The 25,965-nt window shown below is 24.9% G+C and overlaps 1 protein-coding gene across 4 annotated transcripts in view; it reads left to right on the top strand.

Annotated features, from left to right (window-relative positions):
- Positions 1–25,965, top strand: part of LOC143193589 (uncharacterized) — a 397,105-nt gene that overhangs the window by 343,716 nt on the left and 27,424 nt on the right. For all 4 annotated transcript variants that reach the window (XM_076399903.1, XM_076399905.1, XM_076399904.1 and 1 more), the window contains one exon: positions 21,533–21,845. In XM_076399903.1, the coding sequence (XP_076256018.1) occupies positions 21,533–21,845 (313 nt within the window). The remainder of the gene's footprint in view (positions 1–21,532; positions 21,846–25,965) is intronic.

Genomic DNA, 25,965 nt, shown 5'->3' on the forward strand with positions numbered 1-25,965 from the left:
CTTGTTTCTAATTCTTTTTCAATATTTTGCTGTGGCTGAGCAACTGCTGGCTCCAATATTCAACTTGTCTTATTTTCCTTTTCGATACGTTAAGGGAAATGATCTGAGAATGATTATAAATTTAGATTTTAATGAATTACTTTCAATTAGGAATTGTATCTTGATTGATATGGATCATTTGGAAGATTTAAGTAGTTTTTAACATTATTCCTTCGCTAAAGCAGAATCCTTTAGAAAATAATTAATTTTACTTTCACATCTTAGAACTTATTTCTTATTTTCACGCTTATTATGTTTTTGCATTTAGACAAATAATATTTACCTTAAATATTACGAAAATAGCGTCATAACAACAAATTTCTTTGAAATTATACACAAAAATAGAAAAGAAGCAAATTTTACCTAAGATGTCTTATAATATATATGTCTCGTAAATTTCAAATTAAAAGAAAAAAGAAGTATGTCATATCTTTACCTCCGGTCCTCTAATGACCAAGATGCACATTTAGAATATGATTACGGCGGAAACCATTTAAGTTCCCATTCTATGTTTTGTGGAAATTTATTTATTCAAATATATCAATCTATTGATGTTTATAGAACCCGCAGTCGTAGTTTCGCTAGGTTTATACATGATTAATAACCAATCCGTGTACACGTTTTCTTTTCTTTGAGACATTCCCTGAACTATGTGTGGCCTTCCTTGTTATTATTACCAAAATTATCACTTTTAAATGACAGTTAAGAAGGGAGGTACGGTAAAATCTCAACATAAAACTTGTTGAGCAGTCTATTTTTAGCAGTTTTTAAAATAAAATAATAATAAAGATAATGGCTGAAAATATCACTCGTGAGAGATAAATGTCAACACGGCTGTAAACGGGGCTATATTGTATACGCAAAAATGTTATAAAAATTATTTGAAACTGAAATTGAATAATTAAAATTATCATGTGACATCATATTTCTGACTGAAAATAATTAATTTCTTATCCTAAATAGTTGAATTACCAAATTTAACTAGATATAGAAATAAATATTTATAAATATAAATACCTTGTAACGCTTTCTACATATTAATATGCTTAACTCGTCCACATTGAAACATTGAAAACTAGTTCACAATTTCGTGGTTTATGATTCGCCATTTATAAAACCGTCATATTTGATGGAGGCTAAAACGACAAAATGGCCAGTTATTATGCACAAAAAATTGCCTTTTTGACCACCCATAAATCCCAAATACGATTTGCGATACCACTATTTGGAAATAATAAATGTCAACCAGGTGAAATCCGCCCGATTATGTCGTGTAGGGTGACATTGGGTAAAAATAGAGTTGTAGATTTTTCGTTCGATCACGAACAATATTCAAATAAAATCTGACTCGACGTTTATTTTAGCATAACGGTCGACCTGTTAAGTTTAATCATAACATAGTTTCATATTTAAGACCGTATTTACATTTAATGTTTAATTTCCCATACGTTATTACATATTCATGAAAATACATAATATGAAAATAATTTGTGGTCCTCTGTTTTTCAATTAATATACCGAAAATATTTTACACTCTTACTTATGTTAATTCTTAATATTAATAAACAACCCACTGCATAATTCATAATGTTTATATATTGCATAAAATTACACAGTAATGGAATATTAATTAAACGAAATAATTAATATACTTAATATTAATTTTATATGATAATACCGAGGTGTATGGGAAATATCTTCCGCAGATTTACTACGAAACATTTAATGTATGAAATATAGTTGATTTAAGAACAGGATTTTCGCAAATATTATATAGAGAAAATTGTTGACATATGGAAATATTTTGTCTATTTATATATAAAAAATATATTTTGTTTGTGTATTCGTTGTAACATGAAATAGGAAGTACAAGTAAATATATTGAAAGTACAATGCAAACACGATTGTTAGACAAGAACATTCTATAGCATATTTCGGATAAAATTGTAATAACTATAAGTATAAACCCAATATTGTAGAACATGCGAAAGCTATCCAGGTTTGTCTATTGCTATAATGTTGCACAAATAACTCCATGCCTTATATCAAAATTTTTTCTCAGAAAATAGAAACCTCATTTTCAAGTTATTCAAAGCTTTTCATTCAAGATTTTTGCTATTTTCTTCATATGATATGAGATGTCATATAGTTCATAAATATCATCATACACTTTCAGCCGTCTACTTTTTCCTTTTATTTTGGAGTTATATTAGCTATTTTTAAATATTTTTAAGTCTTTTTAAACATTAAATCTTTTGAATTTAAATTAAAGAATGTTTCTAAGAATAATAGTAATAACATAGGAATGGTATAAGTAAAATGTTAAAATTATACATTTTATGAAATTGAATCAATACATCTCTTTAATAAATCGCATTTCGGTTTAGGATTTATTAAAAATAGTTTACTTATAGATAATAATATCGAGAGATGATAACATCATCATTTGAAAATGCAAAACAAAACAATTTTTAACTGCAACAATGAGATGAAACAACATTCAAACTATATTTTACAAAACGTTACTTTTATATCCTAGTTTTAAAACTATCCTTTAAAACATAGGAATGGTATAAGTAAAATGTTAAAATTATACATTTTATGAAATTGAATCAATACATCTCTTTAATAAATCGCATTTCGGTTTAGGATTTATTAAAAATAGTTTACTTATAGATAATAATATCGAGAGATGATAACATCATCATTTGAAAATGCAAAACAAAACAATTTTTAACTGCAACAATGAGATGAAACAACATTCAAACTATATTTTACAAAACGTTACTTTTATATCCTAGTTTTAAAACTATCCTTTAAAACATAGGAATGGTATAAGTAAAATGTTAAAATTATACATTTTATAAAATTGAATCAATACATCTCTTTAATAAATCGCATTTCGGTTTAGGATTTATTAAAAATAGTTTACTTATAGATAATAATATCGAGAGATGATAACATCATCATTTGAAAATGCAAAACAAAACAATTTTTAACTGCAACAATGAGATGAAACAACATTCAAACTATATTTTACAAAACGTTACTTTTATATCCTAGTTTTAAAACTATCCTTTAAAACATAGGAATGGTATAAGTAAAATGTTAAAATTATACATTTTATGAAATTGAATCAATACATCTCTTTAATAAATCGCATTTCGGTTTAGGATTTATTAAAAATAGTTTACTTATAGATAATAATATCGAGAGATGATAACATCATCATTTGAAAATGCAAAACAAAACAATTTTTAACTGCAACAATGAGATGAAACAACATTCAAACTATATTTTACAAAACGTTACTTTTATATCCTAGTTTTAAAACTATCCTTTAAAACATAGGAATGGTATAAGTAAAATGTTAAAATTATACATTTTATGAAATTGAATCAATACATCTCTTTAATAAATCGCATTTCGGTTTGGGATTTATTAAAAATAGTTTACTTATAGATAATAATATCGAGAGATGATAACATCATCATTTGAAAATGCAAAACAAAACAATTTTTAACTGCAACAATGAGATGAAACAACATTCAAACTATATTTTACAACACGTTACTTTTATATCCTAGTTTTAAAACTATCCTTTAAAACATAGGAATGGTATAAGTAAAATGTTAAAATTATACATTTTATGAAATTGAATCAATACATCTCTTTAATAAATCGCATTTCGGTTTGGGATTTATTAAAAATAGTTTACTTATAGATAATAATATCGAGAGATGATAACATCATCATTTGAAAATGCAAAACAAAACAATTTTTAACTGCAACAATGAGATGAAACAACATTCAAACTATATTTTACAAAACGTTACTTTTATATCCTAGTTTTAAAACTATCCTTTAAAACATAGGAATGGTATAAGTAAAATGTTAAAATTATACATTTTATGAAATTGAATCAATACATCTCTTTAATAAATCGCATTTCGGTTTAGGATTTATTAAAAATAGTTTACTTATAGATAATAATATCGAGAGATGATAACATCATCATTTGGAAATGCAAAACAAAACAATTTTTAACTGCAACAATGAGATGAAACAACATTCAAACTATATTTTACAAAACGTTACTTTTATATCCTAGTTTTAAAACTATCCTTTAAAACATAGGAATGGTATAAGTAAAATGTTAAAATTATACATTTTATGAAATTGAATCAATACATCTCTTTAATAAATCGCATTTCGGTTTAGGATTTATTAAAAATAGTTTACTTATAGATAATAATATCGAGAGATGATAACATCATCATTTGAAAATGCAAAACAAAACAATTTTTAACTGCAACAATGAGATGAAACAACATTCAAACTATATTTTACAAAACGTTACTTTTATATCCTAGTTTTAAAACTATCCTTTAAAACATAGGAATGGTATAAGTAAAATGTTAAAATTATACATTTTATGAAATTGAATCAATACATCTCTTTAATAAATCGCATTTCGGTTTGGGATTTATTAAAAATAGTTTACTTATAGATAATAATATCGAGAGATGATAACATCATCATTTGAAAATGCAAAACAAAACAATTTTTAACTGCAACAATGAGATGAAACAACATTCAAACTATATTTTACAAAACGTTACTTTTATATCCTAGTTTTAAAACTATCCTTTAAAACATAGGAATGGTATAAGTAAAATGTTAAAATTATACATTTTATGAAATTGAATCAATACATCTCTTTAATAAATCGCATTTCGGTTTAGGATTTATTAAAAATAGTTTACTTATAGATAATAATATCGAGAGATGATAACATCATCATTTGGAAATGCAAAACAAAACAATTTTTAACTGCAACAATGAGATGAAACAACATTCAAACTATATTTTACAAAACGTTACTTTTATATCCTAGCTTTAAAACTATCCTTTAAAACATAGGAATGGTATAAGTAAAATGTTAAAATTATACATTTTATGAAATTGAATCAATACATCTCTTTAATAAATCGCATTTCGGTTTAGGATTTATTAAAAATAGTTTACTTATAGATAATAATATCGAGAGATGATAACATCATCATTTGAAAATGCAAAACAAAACAATTTTTAACTGCAACAATGAGATGAAACAACATTCAAACTATATTTTACAAAACGTTACTTTTATATCCTAGTTTTAAAACTATCCTTTAAAACATAGGAATGGTATAAGTAAAATGTTAAAATTATACATTTTATGAAATTGAATCAATACATCTCTTTAATAAATCGCATTTCGGTTTAGGATTTATTAAAAATAGTTTACTTATAGATAATAATATCGAGAGATGATAACATCATCATTTGAAAATGCAAAACAAAACAATTTTTAACTGCAACAATGAGATGAAACAACATTCAAACTATATTTTACAAAACGTTACTTTTATATCCTAGTTTTAAAACTATCCTTTAAAACATAGGAATGGTATAAGTAAAATGTTAAAATTATACATTTTATGAAATTGAATCAATACATCTCTTTAATAAATCGCATTTCGGTTTAGGATTTATTAAAAATAGTTTACTTATAGATAATAATATCGAGAGATGATAACATCATCATTTGAAAATGCAAAACAAAACAATTTTTAACTGCAACAATGAGATGAAACAACATTCAAACTATATTTTACAAAACGTTACTTTTATATCCTAGTTTTAAAACTATCCTTTAAAACATAGGAATGGTATAAGTAAAATGTTAAAATTATACATTTTATGAAATTGAATCAATACATCTCTTTAATAAATCGCATTTCGGTTTAGGATTTATTAAAAATAGTTTACTTATAGATAATAATATCGAGAGATGATAACATCATCATTTGAAAATGCAAAACAAAACAATTTTTAACTGCAACAATGAGATGAAACAACATTCAAACTATATTTTACAAAACGTTACATTTATATCCTAGTTTTAAAACTATCCTTTAAAACATAGGAATGGTATAAGTAAAATGTTAAAATTATACATTTTATGAAATTGAATCAATACATCTCTTTAATAAATCGCATTTCGGTTTGGGATTTATTAAAAATAGTTTACTTATAGATAATAATATCGAGAGATGATAACATCATCATTTGAAAATGCAAAACAAAACAATTTTTAACTGCAACAATGAGATGAAACAACATTCAAACTATATTTTACAAAACGTTACTTTTATATCCTAGTTTTAAAACTATCCTTTAAAACATAGGAATGGTATAAGTAAAATGTTAAAATTATACATTTTATGAAATTGAATCAATACATCTCTTTAATAAATCGCATTTCGGTTTAGGATTTATTAAAAATAGTTTACTTATAGATAATAATATCGAGAGATGATAACATCATCATTTGGAAATGCAAAACAAAACAATTTTTAACTGCAACAATGAGATGAAACAACATTCAAACTATATTTTACAAAACGTTACTTTTATATCCTAGTTTTAAAACTATCCTTTAAAACATAGGAATGGTATAAGTAAAATGTTAAAATTATACATTTTATGAAATTGAATCAATACATCTCTTTAATAAATCGCATTTCGGTTTAGGATTTATTAAAAATAGTTTACTTATAGATAATAATATCGAGAGATGATAACATCATCATTTGAAAATGCAAAACAAAACAATTTTTAACTGCAACAATGAGATGAAACAACATTCAAACTATATTTTACAAAACGTTACTTTTATATCCTAGTTTTAAAACTATCCTTTAAAACATAGGAATGGTATAAGTAAAATGTTAAAATTATACATTTTATGAAATTGAATCAATACATCTCTTTAATAAATTGCATTTCGGTTTGGGATTTATTAAAAATAGTTTACTTATAGATAATAATATCGAGAGATGATAACATCATCATTTGAAAATGCAAAACAAAACAATTTTTAACTGCAACAATGAGATGAAACAACATTCAAACTATATTTTACAAAACGTTACTTTTATATCCTAGTTTTAAAACTATCCTTTAAAACATAGGAATGGTATAAGTAAAATGTTAAAATTATACATTTTATGAAATTGAATCAATACATCTCTTTAATAAATCGCATTTCGGTTTAGGATTTATTAAAAATAGTTTACTTATAGATAATAATATCGAGAGATGATAACATCATCATTTGGAAATGCAAAACAAAACAATTTTTAACTGCAACAATGAGATGAAACAACATTCAAACTATATTTTACAAAACGTTACTTTTATATCCTAGTTTTAAAACTATCCTTTAAAACATAGGAATGGTATAAGTAAAATGTTAAAATTATACATTTTATGAAATTGAATCAATACATCTCTTTAATAAATCGCATTTCGGTTTAGGATTTATTAAAAATAGTTTACTTATAGATAATAATATCGAGAGATGATAACATCATCATTTGAAAATGCAAAACAAAACAATTTTTAACTGCAACAATGAGATGAAACAACATTCAAACTATATTTTACAAAACGTTACTTTTATATCCTAGTTTTAAAACTATCCTTTAAAACATAGGAATGGTATAAGTAAAATGTTAAAATTATACATTTTATGAAATTGAATCAATACATCTCTTTAATAAATCGCATTTCGGTTTAGGATTTATTAAAAATAGTTTACTTATAGATAATAATATCGAGAGATGATAACATCATCATTTGAAAATGCAAAACAAAACAATTTTTAACTGCAACAATGAGATGAAACAACATTCAAACTATATTTTACAAAACGTTACTTTTATATCCTAGTTTTAAAACTATCCTTTAAAACATAGGAATGGTATAAGTAAAATGTTAAAATTATACATTTTATGAAATTGAATCAATACATCTCTTTAATAAATCGCATTTCGGTTTAGGATTTATTAAAAATAGTTTACTTATAGATAATAATATCGAGAGATGATAACATCATCATTTGAAAATGCAAAACAAAACAATTTTTAACTGCAACAATGAGATGAAACAACATTCAAACTATATTTTACAAAACGTTACTTTTATATCCTAGTTTTAAAACTATCCTTTAAAACATAGGAATGGTATAAGTAAAATGTTAAAATTATACATTTTATGAAATTGAATCAATACATCTCTTTAATAAATCGCATTTCGGTTTAGGATTTATTAAAAATAGTTTACTTATAGATAATAATATCGAGAGATGATAACATCATCATTTGAAAATGCAAAACAAAACAATTTTTAACTGCAACAATGAGATGAAACAACATTCAAACTATATTTTACAAAACGTTACTTTTATATCCTAGTTTTAAAACTATCCTTTAAAACATAGGAATGGTATAAGTAAAATGTTAAAATTATACATTTTATGAAATTGAATCAATACATCTCTTTAATAAATCGCATTTCGGTTTAGGATTTATTAAAAATAGTTTACTTATAGATAATAATATCGAGAGATGATAACATCATCATTTGAAAATGCAAAACAAAACAATTTTTAACTGCAACAATGAGATGAAACAACATTCAAACTATATTTTACAAAACGTTACTTTTATATCCTAGTTTTAAAACTATCCTTTAAAACATAGGAATGGTATAAGTAAAATGTTAAAATTATACATTTTATGAAATTGAATCAATACATCTCTTTAATAAATCGCATTTCGGTTTAGGATTTATTAAAAATAGTTTACTTATAGATAATAATATCGAGAGATGATAACATCATCATTTGAAAATGCAAAACAAAACAATTTTTAACTGCAACAATGAGATGAAACAACATTCAAACTATATTTTACAAAACGTTACTTTTATATCCTAGTTTTAAAACTATCCTTTAAAACATAGGAATGGTATAAGTAAAATGTTAAAATTATACATTTTATGAAATTGAATCAATACATCTCTTTAATAAATCGCATTTCGGTTTAGGATTTATTAAAAATAGTTTACTTATAGATAATAATATCGAGAGATGATAACATCATCATTTGAAAATGCAAAACAAAACAATTTTTAACTGCAACAATGAGATGAAACAACATTCAAACTATATTTTACAAAACGTTACTTTTATATCCTAGTTTTAAAACTATCCTTTAAAACATAGGAATGGTATAAGTAAAATGTTAAAATTATACATTTTATGAAATTGAATCAATACATCTCTTTAATAAATCGCATTTCGGTTTAGGATTTATTAAAAATAGTTTACTTATAGATAATAATATCGAGAGATGATAACATCATCATTTGAAAATGCAAAACAAAACAATTTTTAACTGCAACAATGAGATGAAACAACATTCAAACTATATTTTACAAAACGTTACTTTTATATCCTAGTTTTAAAACTATCCTTTAAAACATAGGAATGGTATAAGTAAAATGTTAAAATTATACATTTTATGAAATTGAATCAATACATCTCTTTAATAAATCGCATTTCGGTTTAGGATTTATTAAAAATAGTTTACTTATAGATAATAATATCGAGAGATGATAACATCATCATTTGAAAATGCAAAACAAAACAATTTTTAACTGCAACAATGAGATGAAACAACATTCAAACTATATTTTACAAAACGTTACTTTTATATCCTAGTTTTAAAACTATCCTTTAAAACATAGGAATGGTATAAGTAAAATGTTAAAATTATACATTTTATGAAATTGAATCAATACATCTCTTTAATAAATCGCATTTCGGTTTAGGATTTATTAAAAATAGTTTACTTATAGATAATAATATCGAGAGATGATAACATCATCATTTGAAAATGCAAAACAAAACAATTTTTAACTGCAACAATGAGATGAAACAACATTCAAACTATATTTTACAAAACGTTACTTTTATATCCTAGTTTTAAAACTATCCTTTAAAACATAGGAATGGTATAAGTAAAATGTTAAAATTATACATTTTATGAAATTGAATCAATACATCTCTTTAATAAATCGCATTTCGGTTTAGGATTTATTAAAAATAGTTTACTTATAGATAATAATATCGAGAGATGATAACATCATCATTTGAAAATGCAAAACAAAACAATTTTTAACTGCAACAATGAGATGAAACAACATTCAAACTATATTTTACAAAACGTTACTTTTATATCCTAGTTTTAAAACTATCCTTTAAAACATAGGAATGGTATAAGTAAAATGTTAAAATTATACATTTTATGAAATTGAATCAATACATCTCTTTAATAAATCGCATTTCGGTTTGGGATTTATTAAAAATAGTTTACTTATAGATAATAATATCGAGAGATGATAACATCATCATTTGAAAATGCAAAACAAAACAATTTTTAACTGCAACAATGAGATGAAACAACATTCAAACTATATTTTACAAAACGTTACTTTTATATCCTAGTTTTAAAACTATCCTTTAAAACATAGGAATGGTATAAGTAAAATGTTAAAATTATACATTTTATGAAATTGAATCAATACATCTCTTTAATAAATCGCATTTCGGTTTAGGATTTATTAAAAATAGTTTACTTATAGATAATAATATCGAGAGATGATAACATCATCATTTGAAAATGCAAAACAAAACAATTTTTAACTGCAACAATGAGATGAAACAACATTCAAACTATATTTTACAAAACGTTACTTTTATATCCTAGTTTTAAAACTATCCTTTAAAACATAGGAATGGTATAAGTAAAATGTTAAAATTATACATTTTATGAAATTGAATCAATACATCTCTTTAATAAATCGCATTTCGGTTTAGGATTTATTAAAAATAGTTTACTTATAGATAATAATATCGAGAGATGATAACATCATCATTTGAAAATGCAAAACAAAACAATTTTTAACTGCAACAATGAGATGAAACAACATTCAAACTATATTTTACAAAACGTTACTTTTATATCCTAGTTTTAAAACTATCCTTTAAAACATAGGAATGGTATAAGTAAAATGTTAAAATTATACATTTTATGAAATTGAATCAATACATCTCTTTAATAAATCGCATTTCGGTTTAGGATTTATTAAAAATAGTTTACTTATAGATAATAATATCGAGAGATGATAACATCATCATTTGAAAATGCAAAACAAAACAATTTTTAACTGCAACAATGAGATGAAACAACATTCAAACTATATTTTACAAAACGTTACTTTTATATCCTAGTTTTAAAACTATCCTTTAAAACATAGGAATGGTATAAGTAAAATGTTAAAATTATACATTTTATGAAATTGAATCAATACATCTCTTTAATAAATCGCATTTCGGTTTAGGATTTATTAAAAATAGTTTACTTATAGATAATAATATCGAGAGATGATAACATCATCATTTGAAAATGCAAAACAAAACAATTTTTAACTGCAACAATGAGATGAAACAACATTCAAACTATATTTTACAAAACGTTACTTTTATATCCTAGTTTTAAAACTATCCTTTAAAACATAGGAATGGTATAAGTAAAATGTTAAAATTATACATTTTATGAAATTGAATCAATACATCTCTTTAATAAATCGCATTTCGGTTTAGGATTTATTAAAAATAGTTTACTTATAGATAATAATATCGAGAGATGATAACATCATCATTTGAAAATGCAAAACAAAACAATTTTTAACTGCAACAATGAGATGAAACAACATTCAAACTATATTTTACAAAACGTTACTTTTATATCCTAGTTTTAAAACTATCCTTTAAAACATAGGAATGGTATAAGTAAAATGTTAAAATTATACATTTTATGAAATTGAATCAATACATCTCTTTAATAAATCGCATTTCGGTTTGGGATTTATTAAAAATAGTTTACTTATAGATAATAATATCGAGAGATGATAACATCATCATTTGAAAATGCAAAACAAAACAATTTTTAACTGCAACAATGAGATGAAACAACATTCAAACTATATTTTACAAAACGTTACTTTTATATCCTAGTTTTAAAACTATCCTTTAAAACATAGGAATGGTATAAGTAAAATGTTAAAATTATACATTTTATGAAATTGAATCAATACATCTCTTTAATAAATCGCATTTCGGTTTAGGATTTATTAAAAATAGTTTACTTATAGATAATAATATCGAGAGATGATAACATCATCATTTGGAAATGCAAAACAAAACAATTTTTAACTGCAACAATGAGATGAAACAACATTCAAACTATATTTTACAAAACGTTACTTTTATATCCTAGTTTTAAAACTATCCTTTAAAACATAGGAATGGTATAAGTAAAATGTTAAAATTATACATTTTATGAAATTGAATCAATACATCTCTTTAATAAATCGCATTTCGGTTTAGGATTTATTAAAAATAGTTTACTTATAGATAATAATATCGAGAGATGATAACATCATCATTTGAAAATGCAAAACAAAACAATTTTTAACTGCAACAATGAGATGAAACAACATTCAAACTATATTTTACAAAACGTTACTTTTATATCCTAGTTTTAAAACTATCCTTTAAAACATAGGAATGGTATAAGTAAAATGTTAAAATTATACATTTTATGAAATTGAATCAATACATCTCTTTAATAAATCGCATTTCGGTTTAGGATTTATTAAAAATAGTTTACTTATAGATAATAATATCGAGAGATGATAACATCATCATTTGAAAATGCAAAACAAAACAATTTTTAACTGCAACAATGAGATGAAACAACATTCAAACTATATTTTACAAAACGTTACTTTTATATCCTAGTTTTAAAACTATCCTTTAAAACATAGGAATGGTATAAGTAAAATGTTAAAATTATACATTTTATGAAATTGAATCAATACATCTCTTTAATAAATCGCATTTCGGTTTAGGATTTATTAAAAATAGTTTACTTATAGATAATAATATCGAGAGATGATAACATCATCATTTGAAAATGCAAAACAAAACAATTTTTAACTGCAACAATGAGATGAAACAACATTCAAACTATATTTTACAAAACGTTACTTTTATATCCTAGTTTTAAAACTATCCTTTAAAACATAGGAATGGTATAAGTAAAATGTTAAAATTATACATTTTATGAAATTGAATCAATACATCTCTTTAATAAATCGCATTTCGGTTTAGGATTTATTAAAAATAGTTTACTTATAGATAATAATATCGAGAGATGATAACATCATCATTTGAAAATGCAAAACAAAACAATTTTTAACTGCAACAATGAGATGAAACAACATTCAAACTATATTTTACAAAACGTTACTTTTATATCCTAGTTTTAAAACTATCCTTTAAAACATAGGAATGGTATAAGTAAAATGTTAAAATTATACATTTTATGAAATTGAATCAATACATCTCTTTAATAAATCGCATTTCGGTTTAGGATTTATTAAAAATAGTTTACTTATAGATAATAATATCGAGAGATGATAACATCATCATTTGAAAATGCAAAACAAAACAATTTTTAACTGCAACAATGAGATGAAACAACATTCAAACTATATTTTACAAAACGTTACTTTTATATCCTAGTTTTAAAACTATCCTTTAAAACATAGGAATGGTATAAGTAAAATGTTAAAATTATACATTTTATGAAATTGAATCAATACATCTCTTTAATAAATCGCATTTCGGTTTAGGATTTATTAAAAATAGTTTACTTATAGATAATAATATCGAGAGATGATAACATCATCATTTGAAAATGCAAAACAAAACAATTTTTAACTGCAACAATGAGATGAAACAACATTCAAACTATATTTTACAAAACGTTACTTTTATATCCTAGTTTTAAAACTATCCTTTAAAACATAGGAATGGTATAAGTAAAATGTTAAAATTATACATTTTATGAAATTGAATCAATACATCTCTTTAATAAATCGCATTTCGGTTTAGGATTTATTAAAAATAGTTTACTTATAGATAATAATATCGAGAGATGATAACATCATCATTTGAAAATGCAAAACAAAACAATTTTTAACTGCAACAATGAGATGAAACAACATTCAAACTATATTTTACAAAACGTTACTTTTATATCCTAGTTTTAAAACTATCCTTTAAAACATAGGAATGGTATAAGTAAAATGTTAAAATTATACATTTTATGAAATTGAATCAATACATCTCTTTAATAAATCGCATTTCGGTTTAGGATTTATTAAAAATAGTTTACTTATAGATAATAATATCGAGAGATGATAACATCATCATTTGAAAATGCAAAACAAAACAATTTTTAACTGCAACAATGAGATGAAACAACATTCAAACTATATTTTACAAAACGTTACTTTTATATCCTAGTTTTAAAACTATCCTTTAAAACATAGGAATGGTATAAGTAAAATGTTAAAATTATACATTTTATGAAATTGAATCAATACATCTCTTTAATAAATCGCATTTCGGTTTAGGATTTATTAAAAATAGTTTACTTATAGATAATAATATCGAGAGATGATAACATCATCATTTGAAAATGCAAAACAAAACAATTTTTAACTGCAACAATGAGATGAAACAACATTCAAACTATATTTTACAAAACGTTACTTTTATATCCTAGTTTTAAAACTATCCTTTAAAACATAGGAATGGTATAAGTAAAATGTTAAAATTATACATTTTATGAAATTGAATCAATACATCTCTTTAATAAATCGCATTTCGGTTTAGGATTTATTAAAAATAGTTCACTTATAGATAATAATATCGAGAGATGATAACATCATCATTTGAAAATGCAAAACAAAACAATTTTTAACTGCAACAATGAGATGAAACAACATTCAAACTATATTTTACAAAACGTTACTTTTATATCCTAGTTTTAAAACTATCCTTTAAAACATAGGAATGGTATAAGTAAAATGTTAAAATTATACATTTTATGAAATTGAATCAATACATCTCTTTAATAAATCGCATTTCGGTTTAGGATTTATTAAAAATAGTTTACTTATAGATAATAATATCGAGAGATGATAACATCATCATTTGAAAATGCAAAACAAAACAATTTTTAACTGCAACAATGAGATGAAACAACATTCAAACTATATTTTACAAAACGTTACTTTTATATCCTAGTTTTAAAACTATCCTTTAAAACATAGGAATGGTATAAGTAAAATGTTAAAATTATACATTTTATGAAATTGAATCAATACATCTCTTTAATAAATCGCATTTCGGTTTGGGATTTATTAAAAATAGTTTACTTATAGATAATAATATCGAGAGATGATAACATCATCATTTGAAAATGCAAAACAAAACAATTTTTAACTGCAACAATGAGATGAAACAACATTCAAACTATATTTTACAAAACGTTACTTTTATATCCTAGTTTTAAAACTATCCTTTAAAACATAGGAATGGTATAAGTAAAATGTTAAAATTATACATTTTATGAAATTGAATCAATACATCTCTTTAATAAATCGCATTTCGGTTTGGGATTTATTAAAAATAGTTTACTTATAGATAATAATATCGAGAGATGATAACATCATCATTTGAAAATGCAAAACAAAACAATTTTTAACTGCAACAATGAGATGAAACAACATTCAAACTATATTTTACAAAACGTTACTTTTATATCCTAGTTTTAAAACTATCCTTTAAAACATAGGAATGGTATAAGTAAAATGTTAAAATTATACATTTTATGAAATTGAATCAATACATCTCTTTAATAAATCGCATTTCGGTTTGGGATTTATTAAAAATAGTTTACTTATAGATAATAATATCGAGAGATGATAACATCATCATTTGAAAATGCAAAACAAAACAATTTTTAACTGCAACAATGAGATGAAACAACATTCAAACTATATTTTACAAAACGTTACTTTTATATCCTAGTTTTAAAACTATCCTTTAAAACATAGGAATGGTATAAGTAAAATGTTAAAATTATACATTTTATGAAATTGAATCAATACATCTCTTTAATAAATCGCATTTCGGTTTGGGATTTATTAAAAATAGTTTACTTATAGATAATAATATCGAGAGATGATAACATCATCATTTGGAAATGCAAAACAAAACAATTTTTAACTGCAACAATGAGATGAAACAACATTCAAACTATATTTTACAAAACGTTACTTTTATATCCTAGTTTTAAAACTATCCTTTAAAACATAGGAATGGTATAAGTAAAATGTTAAAATTATACATTTTATGAAATTGAATCAATACATCTCTTTAATAAATCGCATTTCGGTTTAGGATTTATTAAAAATAGTTTACTTATAGATAATAATATCGAGAGATGATAACATCATCATTTGGAAATGCAAAACAAAACAATTTTTAACTGCAACAATGAGATGAAACAACATTCAAACTATATTTTACAAAACGTTACTTTTATATCCTAGTTTTAAAACTATCCTTTAAAACATAGGAATGGTATAAGTAAAATGTTAAAATTATACATTTTATGAAATTGAATCAATACATCTCTTTAATAAATCGCATTTCGGTTTGGGATTTATTAAAAATAGTTTACTTATAGATAATAATATCGAGAGATGATAACATCATCATTTGAAAATGCAAAACAAAACAATTTTTAACTGCAACAATGAGATGAAACAACATTCAAACTATATTTTACAAAACGTTACTTTTATATCCTAGTTTTAAAACTATCCTTTAAAACATAGGAATGGTATAAGTAAAATGTTAAAATTATACATTTTATGAAATTGAATCAATACATCTCTTTAATAAATCGCATTTCGGTTTAGGATTTATTAAAAATAGTTTACTTATAGATAATAATATCGAGAGATGATAACATCATCATTTGGAAATGCAAAACAAAACAATTTTTAACTGCAACAATGAGATGAAACAACATTCAAACTATATTTTACAAAACGTTACTTTTATATCCTAGTTTTAAAACTATCCTTTAAAACATAGGAATGGTATAAGTAAAATGTTAAAATTATACATTTTATGAAATTGAATCAATACATCTCTTTAATAAATCGCATTTCGGTTTGGGATTTATTAAAAATAGTTTACTTATAGATAATAATATCGAGAGATGATAACATCATCATTTGAAAATGCAAAACAAAACAATTTTTAACTGCAACAATGAGATGAAACAACATTCAAACTATATTTTACAAAACGTTACTTTTATATCCTAGTTTTAAAACTATCCTTTAAAACATAGGAATGGTATAAGTAAAATGTTAAAATTATACATTTTATGAAATTGAATCAATACATCTCTTTAATAAATCGCATTTCGGTTTAGGATTTATTAAAAATAGTTTACTTATAGATAATAATATCGAGAGATGATAACATCATCATTTGAAAATGCAAAACAAAACAATTTTTAACTGCAACAATGAGATGAAACAACATTCAAACTATATTTTACAAAACGTTACTTTTATATCCTAGTTTTAAAACTATCCTTTAAAACATAGGAATGGTATAAGTAAAATGTTAAAATTATACATTTTATGAAATTGAATCAATACATCTCTTTAATAAATCGCATTTCGGTTTGGGATTTATTAAAAATAGTTTACTTATAGATAATAATATCGAGAGATAATAACATCATCATTTGAAAATGCAAAACAAAACAATTTTTAACTGCAACAATGAGATGAAACAACATTCAAACTATATTTTACAAAACGTTACTTTTATATCCTAGTTTTAAAACTATCCTTTAAAACATAGGAATGGTATAAGTAAAATGTTAAAATTATACATTTTATGAAATTGAATCAATACATCTCTTTAATAAATCGCATTTCGGTTTGGGATTTATTAAAAATAGTTTACTTATAGATAATAATATCGAGAGATGATAACATCATCATTTGAAAATGCAAAACAAAACAATTTTTAACTGCAACAATGAGATGAAACAACATTCAAACTATATTTTACAAAACGTTACTTTTATATCCTAGTTTTAAAACTATCCTTTAAAACATAGGAATGGTATAAGTAAAATGTTAAAATTATACATTTTATGAAATTGAATCAATACATCTCTTTAATAAATCGCATTTCGGTTTGGGATTTATTAAAAATAGTTTACTTATAGGTAATAATATCGAGAGATGATAACATCATCATTTGAAAATGCAAAACAAAACAATTTTTAACTGCAACAATGAGATGAAACAACATTCAAACTATATTTTACAAAACGTTACTTTTATATCCTAGTTTTAAAACTATCCTTTAAAACACAGGAATGGTATAAGTAAAATGTTAAAATTATACATTTTATGAAATTGAATCAATACATCTCTTTAATAAATCGCATTTCGGTTTGGGATTTATTAAAAATAGTTTACTTATAGATAATAATATCGAGAGATGATAACATCATCATTTGAAAATGCAAAACAAAACAATTTTTAACTGCAACAATGAGATGAAACAACATTCAAACTATATTTTACAAAACGTTACTTTTATATCCTAGTTTTAAAACTATCCTTTAAAACATAGGAATGGTATAAGTAAAATGTTAAAATTATACATTTTATGAAATTGAATCAATACATCTCTTTAATAAATCGCATTTCGGTTTGGGATTTATTAAAAATAGTTTACTTATAGATAATAATATCGAGAGATGATAACATCATCATTTGAAAATGCAAAACAAAACAATTTTTAACTGCAACAATGAGATGAAACAACATTCAAACTATATTTTACAAAACGTTACTTTTATATCCTAGTTTTAAAACTATCCTTTAAAACATAGGAATGGTATAAGTAAAATGTTAAAATTATACATTTTATGAAATTGAATCAATACATCTCTTTAATAAATCGCATTTCGGTTTGGGATTTATTAAAAATAGTTTACTTATAGGTAATAATATCGAGAGATGATAACATCATCATTTGAAAATGCAAAACAAAACAATTTTTAACTGCAACAATGAGATGAAACAACATTCAAACTATATTTTACAAAACGTTACTTTTATATCCTAGTTTTAAAACTATCCTTTAAAACATAGGAATGGTATAAGTAAAATGTTAAAATTATACATTTTATAAAATTGAATCAATACATCTCTTTAATAAATCGCATTTCGGTTTGGGATTTATTAAAAATAGTTTACTTATAGATAATAATATCGAGAGATGATAACATCATCATTTGAAAATGCAAAACAAAACAATTTTTAACTGCAACAATGAGATGAAACAACATTCAAACTATATTTTACAAAACGTTACTTTTATATCCTAGTTTTAAAACTATCCTTTAAAACATAGGAATGGTATAAGTAAAATGTTAAAATTATACATTTTATGAAATTGAATCAATACATCTCTTTAATAAATCGCATTTCGGTTTGGGATTTATTAAAAATAGTTTACTTATAGGTAATAATATCGAGAGATGATAACATCATCATTTGAAAATGCAAAACAAAACAATTTTTAACTGCAACAATGAGATGAAACAACATTCAAACTATATTTTACAAAACGTTACTTTTATATCCTAGTTTTAAAACTATCCTTTAAAACATAGGAATGGTATAAGTAAAATGTTAAAATTATACATTTTATGAAATTGAATCAATACATCTCTTTAATAAATCGCATTTCGGTTTAGGATTTATTAAAAATAGTTTACTTATAGATAATAATATCGAGAGATGATAACATCATCATTTGAAAATGCAAAACAAAACAATTTTTAACTGCAACAATGAGATGAAACAACATTCAAACTATATTTTACAAAACGTTACTTTTATATCCTAGTTTTAAAACTATCCTTTAAAACATAGGAATGGTATAAGTAAAATGTTAAAATTATACATTTTATGAAATTGAATCAATACATCTCTTTAATAAATCGCATTTCGGTTTAGGATTTATTAAAAATAGTTTACTTATAGATAATAATATCGAGAGATGATAACATCATCATTTGAAAATGCAAAACAAAACAATTTTTAACTGCAACAATGAGATGAAACAACATTCAAACTATATTTTACAAAACGTTACTTTTATATCCTAGTTTTAAAACTATCCTTTAAAACATAGGAATGGTATAAGTAAAATGTTAAAATTATACATTTTATGAAATTGAATCAATACATCTCTTTAATAAATCGCATTTCGGTTTAGGATTTATTAAAAATAGTTTACTTATAGATAATAATATCGAGAGATGATAACATCATCATTTGAAAATGCAAAACAAAACAATTTTTAACTGCAACAATGAGATGAAACAACATTCAAACTATATTTTACAAAACGTTACTTTTATATCCTAGTTTTAAAACTATCCTTTAAAACATAGGAATGGTATAAGTAAAATGTTAAAATTATACATTTTATGAAATTGAATCAATACATCTCTTTAATAAATCGCATTTCGGTTTGGGATTTATTAAAAATAGTTTACTTATAGATAATAATATCGAGAGATGATAACATCATCATTTGAAAATGCAAAACAAAACAATTTTTAACTGCAACAATGGGATGAAACAACATTAAAACTATATTTTACAAAACGTTACTTTTATATCCTAGTTTTAAAACTATCCTTTAAAACATAGTTATGACGGATCATTATAATTAATATTGCATTACGTTGATGCAGATGTCTACCGACGTCAATTAAACAAATTGAATGGCGTAATGTTGCAAAAGTACTAAAAACAGCTGACTCAGCTATACGTTGCAAAAGTTATGAAGTACAAAATGTTACAACCCGAAAGATAATATTTTCCACATCCAGCGTATTCACTGATCTAAAGCCTTTTGAATACCACTTGATAAGATCAATGCATGAAGCATGACCTGAAGCAGTGTTATCGAAAACAGGAGAAGCGCCAAAATGGATGGATTATTGAAACAGTACCACAACAACATCGTTCAACACAGGATCGCCCTATTGCGAAAAAGTTGGAAAAAAGTTATAGAAAATGGCTGATTAAACGACATTGTATCAATTTCTGAATAAATGCTTTTAAAATTATCAGGGTACATCTAGGTGCCTAATATTTTGCTACTTGATAATTTTTCCGTTAGTTCGTATGCGCCAATTATTGTTTCATGTATCACTATGATGTGTATGATATGTTATATGTGAATGATACTGGTCTTAACTCCACCAATGGACAAAAGATCCATCGATTATCTACCTTTGTTATATAATATCCGATACTTTTTTTAATTTTCTCTTTAGTTTTCCTCCTTCCAAGGCTAATTCTCCAACGCAGTTCATACGTTTGATTAACTTTTCAAATTTTATTTTTTTAGGTTTATTGTGTTAACACTGAAATTAATTTTTATATAACGTCAATTTTTTTTATTATACATTAGTTTTGAATAATAAACTAGATAAATGATTTTTAAATTCCAATATAAACCCGAAATCTATTAATCTTATTTAATCTGTTTCAGCGGATCGGTAGAAATGAACGATCAATCTTCACTCGGTTCCACCAAAGAACAGTCTCGGGGCGTTTCTATAGAAAACGAGAATCGAACGGGTTCGATTTCCAGCGACGAGGGCTTGCAGTCGTTACCTACCGATGCGGCAAAGAGTCCGGTGACGCAGAAAAGCAGCCTGAAAACCAGATTATTCCACAAGACGCCGAATACTTTGTCCGTGCAACCTGTTGGCAGCCTGGGACAGAGTTTACCGAATTTAACGCTCGGTTCCCCGAACATTGGCAGTGGACTAACACTTAATTTGAATCAGAACACTTTATCGGTAAGTATCGACCTCCTTTTTAAGTTACATGAAATAAGATTTATCTAAAACTGCAGTTTTATATTCATTTTACTGGTAAGTATCATCAACATTTTAGCATAAATCAGCTAACAACTTGTGTTCATCTTAAATGAGATCTCTATTAATTATTTTGGATCACAACAGAAATTATTTGTTAGCTACAGCCTAGATGCTAAGTATCCCTGTGATTTGAATATTTTTCTAACATTAGTTATCTACTAAATCTCACATCGAACTAAACAAAATAACCAGATCTATCAAGTATTTCAAAGACAAATATTATGCCCACGGCTAGGCTTTAATATTTTGGTTCTCTTTTAATAAGTTTTAAATTCCTAGAATCAGGAATTGGTATAATCACTTTTCAACTACCATAGTTTACCCGGCATATTTATACTAATTTTTATCGTATGCTCAGTAACATTTCGAACAAACCTAGTCTATAAATTTTTGTCTCTATAGAATAAATATTTCTGTCTAAATGTGAATAAGGTATTAAATATAAAGGGGTCTAAAACAATACAACTCTTAATTTCCTTTATTATACTATTTTATTTAAAAAATTAAAATGCAACTAGTTGAACGGCCATACAGATACTGGGAATATAAATCTATTCAAACAGAAACCGAACGGCCCATTCCTAGACATGTTCCTAATTAATAAAATGTATTCCTAATTATGTAAGATGTTCAATGAAATAAATCATTTGTGCACATTTTCAAGGTAACCAGTCAATATATTAATTTTATCTTGTTTTATAAAACATCAGGGGAGATGTTGAACGCTGGGGAGAGACTAACATATATGTCCAGGGAATTTTAATGTTGCTTTTTGAAAGAAAAGAGACAATTTTAAGAATCAACTTTAATTATTCATTATATAATTATTAGCAATACAATAATAATTCTGTTAAACTTTAAAATTTAATCAAAGATACCTAATTTAAAATGAGTGCAGTTTTCAAGGTCGCAGGAACAGTTTAATCTTTTTATTATCAATTTTGACGAACCTTTAATGTGCCTGAAAATATTTTTATACGTCCTGTTGATCCAGGTTTTGATTCTTTATTCGAAATGTTTACTATGATGATGGTTAAAACTATAATTTTCAGAGAACGCTTTCTGAAGCGGCTGAGATAGGCCTTCCAATGATATCAGTGCCACTTGGAATTAGTCGATCTGCGATACTATTACAAATGCACCCACCCTATTTGGAGCCCCTGTTCCGTAGCCGCCCTCATAATAATTTCACGTAAAATTAATGAGATTAGGGTAAAACTCTTCTAACATAGTTGCCACTAGTTTAAATATAATTTTATTAGGCCGTCGCTTAAGAAATGTAAATTACTAAAGGTAGCTGGCAAATTGTAAAGTATTGGCTGTAAATGGGCCCAAATCGCTAGAGATGAGTGCGATAAAATTTCGGTTACAGTTCAGGAGCATGTGCTCTTTATCTCTTCTCTAACTTCTTTGATTTGGACTATCGATATGTGCATACTTATTTGCTGTCCCGAGACTGAAATGAAAGGGTTGTACATCTTCAACATATTCTATTCGATAATTTAAATAGAATTAATCGCTAAACTCAAGTGTATAATTTAAGGATTTACTCTTTTCTCTTCAAAATACTATATTGAATTCAAGAATAACATATTCCAAAATTGCCTACCTTCCCATCCAAAGATAAAATCCCATTAGTTCTTCATGCGTAATTGTTTAGTCTAGCTGTTATATTCTGTAAAACAGTTAGTAAAATTTAAGTAACATAAGTGAAATGAGTAAAATGTATATTGACTAAATTACGAAACGACTGTCCACGTGCTAACCACAAAAATATTTTGATATGACGTTTTTATATATCCCCTGGTCTTAACATATTTCCTCTTTTACGATGTATGTGACAGAGTAGATACATTTGGTTAAAAGAAATATCCGATTTTATGCAAAAAATAATAGTAAATATACAAATTTAAAAAAATCCTTAATGTCAAAGAATGTTGTTCAAGGATATGACTTCCTGCGACAAGATAAACAAACCTTTCTAAAGTGTATTCCTAAAAGCCAAGGAACGAGACGCAAAATATATAGGACATATGCAGATGTAAATGTTTTTATGACAACGAAATATTATATAATTTTATTTGTTCGATTACAATGGGTTATTTATTCTTGTATTTTAAAATAAACGGTTTTGATAGTTTATTAGATTTCTGAGAATTTAACCCAAAGATTTCAAAAAGGTAAATCTAAAAATCAAATCGAGCACAGTCAATGGGTTTTAAGCCATATTGAAAGAAAAATAAACAGTATTTAAATTAAAATGCAGCTTTGAAATATGACATATATACATCAGGTACATCAAAGATAGTAATGCATTGCAATAGAATCAATTATAGAAAATAAACGAATATAGGCGCAAAATTATATCATCATTCGAGCCAGGAGCTAGCATTAATTGTGATCAAAAACAGTCTACTAATAACGGGCACCGAAATTTTGCTCAGCTTTGTCGGGATTATAATAAGTTAACATAAATTAGTGAATCTAATTAGACTATAGACGATTTCTATTATTGGTGTATAATTTAATGATGCCCTTACTTACGAACTCGCTCTTTGAATTTCATCATCTGTCAACAGATAAGCATAAATCCATGCATCATCACCTGATTTACAGTGTAATAGAATAGTATTTACGATGTAAGCTGTCGTTTATATTACACCACAGATCGGCACAACACTTTTCATCTAACTGAATTTTTAACTAAATAGAAAATATTTTTTCATCCCTACTCCTATTAAAATTTGTGTAACGTCAGTGAATATTAATATAGTATTATAGAAAAGTAAATCTAAAAAATATTATAACCCTGAAAGAAAAATTCCCTTATAAAATGCCAAGTAATGATAATATATCGCAAAAGCCGAAAATATTACAATCAGATATTTTTGGAATCAAGGAATAGTGACTATTCGCCATGATAAATGCTAAAAGGGATTTATATGAATGCAACACCTTAATTAAATTTCACCAAACTAACAAGATTTCCGTGGCTTTTACGTCTTTTTTACGGTGCTTTAAAAACCGAAGGCGGTATAACGGTGCGACCTCCAATTTGAATTGGTAATGGTCTCGCATTTATTTTCCATTGGTTAAATGCGTTCTATCCGTCAGATAAGAAATGCCTTAGCATTTCGTATAAGCGTTGCCCTAATCGTTATAAAATGTGAATTTATTATGTCTAATGTAACCAGATTAGTAACCCAATAAACCCTGAATAAGATTTTGGTCAGAGATATATCCCAATATACCCATTAAAATATAAAAAAAGCTCGCTAAGTATATAAGGTCATAAAATCGTTTTTATTTTTTGTAGATTCCTATAAATTAGAGACTTATTATCTTACTGGGCTTGCGAATTCATTTTTACGGATTTAAGGAACAGATGGCGAACTTGAGGGGCACTTGTAACTTGCACAATAATGTTCATGTCGAAGATCTTTCGTTAGGTTAGGTTTTTCTTTTTATGAAATTGTAAACTACAAACATTTTGGCAATAGACCATTAAATCAAGGGTAGCAGCTTATTAAGCTAGAACTCTTGCTTGATGAGAAAACAATCAAAATGTTTGAGAAACCTGGGGTATTGTGGTTAAAAATTTGATACAAATATAAGTATCAGGATGCACTTTTATAAATAACATTTTAAATATCGATATATTGATATTTTTTGGCATCCCTGCTCAATGCCTTCAAGAACTTAATTACTATTCCCATACATCTTCAAATTCCAGAATAATATCCACTATTCACAAACATAAATCTCACATGATCAGAACCACAGTTAATACACATCTCGTTTACACATATATACCCATTTCAATTTTTACTTATACAAATATGGCATTTTTTAGATGGGCTTCCTAACAGTCTAGAAATATTTCTACGTCCACTACCTTTCTAATGATCAAGGTTAATGTTACCTTTTTGTATTTCTCGTTTGCGTTTATCGAATCATCAATCATTTACATTTCCTTATTTTTCCTTTCCAACAGCTGAAGTCCAAGCGTCATACTTATCAACGTTAGCATTGCTGTGCT

This window comes from Rhynchophorus ferrugineus, unplaced genomic scaffold (assembly GCF_030347505.1).
Source record: "Rhynchophorus ferrugineus isolate W39M unplaced genomic scaffold, kcgeb_rfMv2 rfM3, whole genome shotgun sequence".
NCBI lineage: Eukaryota > Metazoa > Arthropoda > Insecta > Coleoptera > Curculionidae > Rhynchophorus > Rhynchophorus ferrugineus.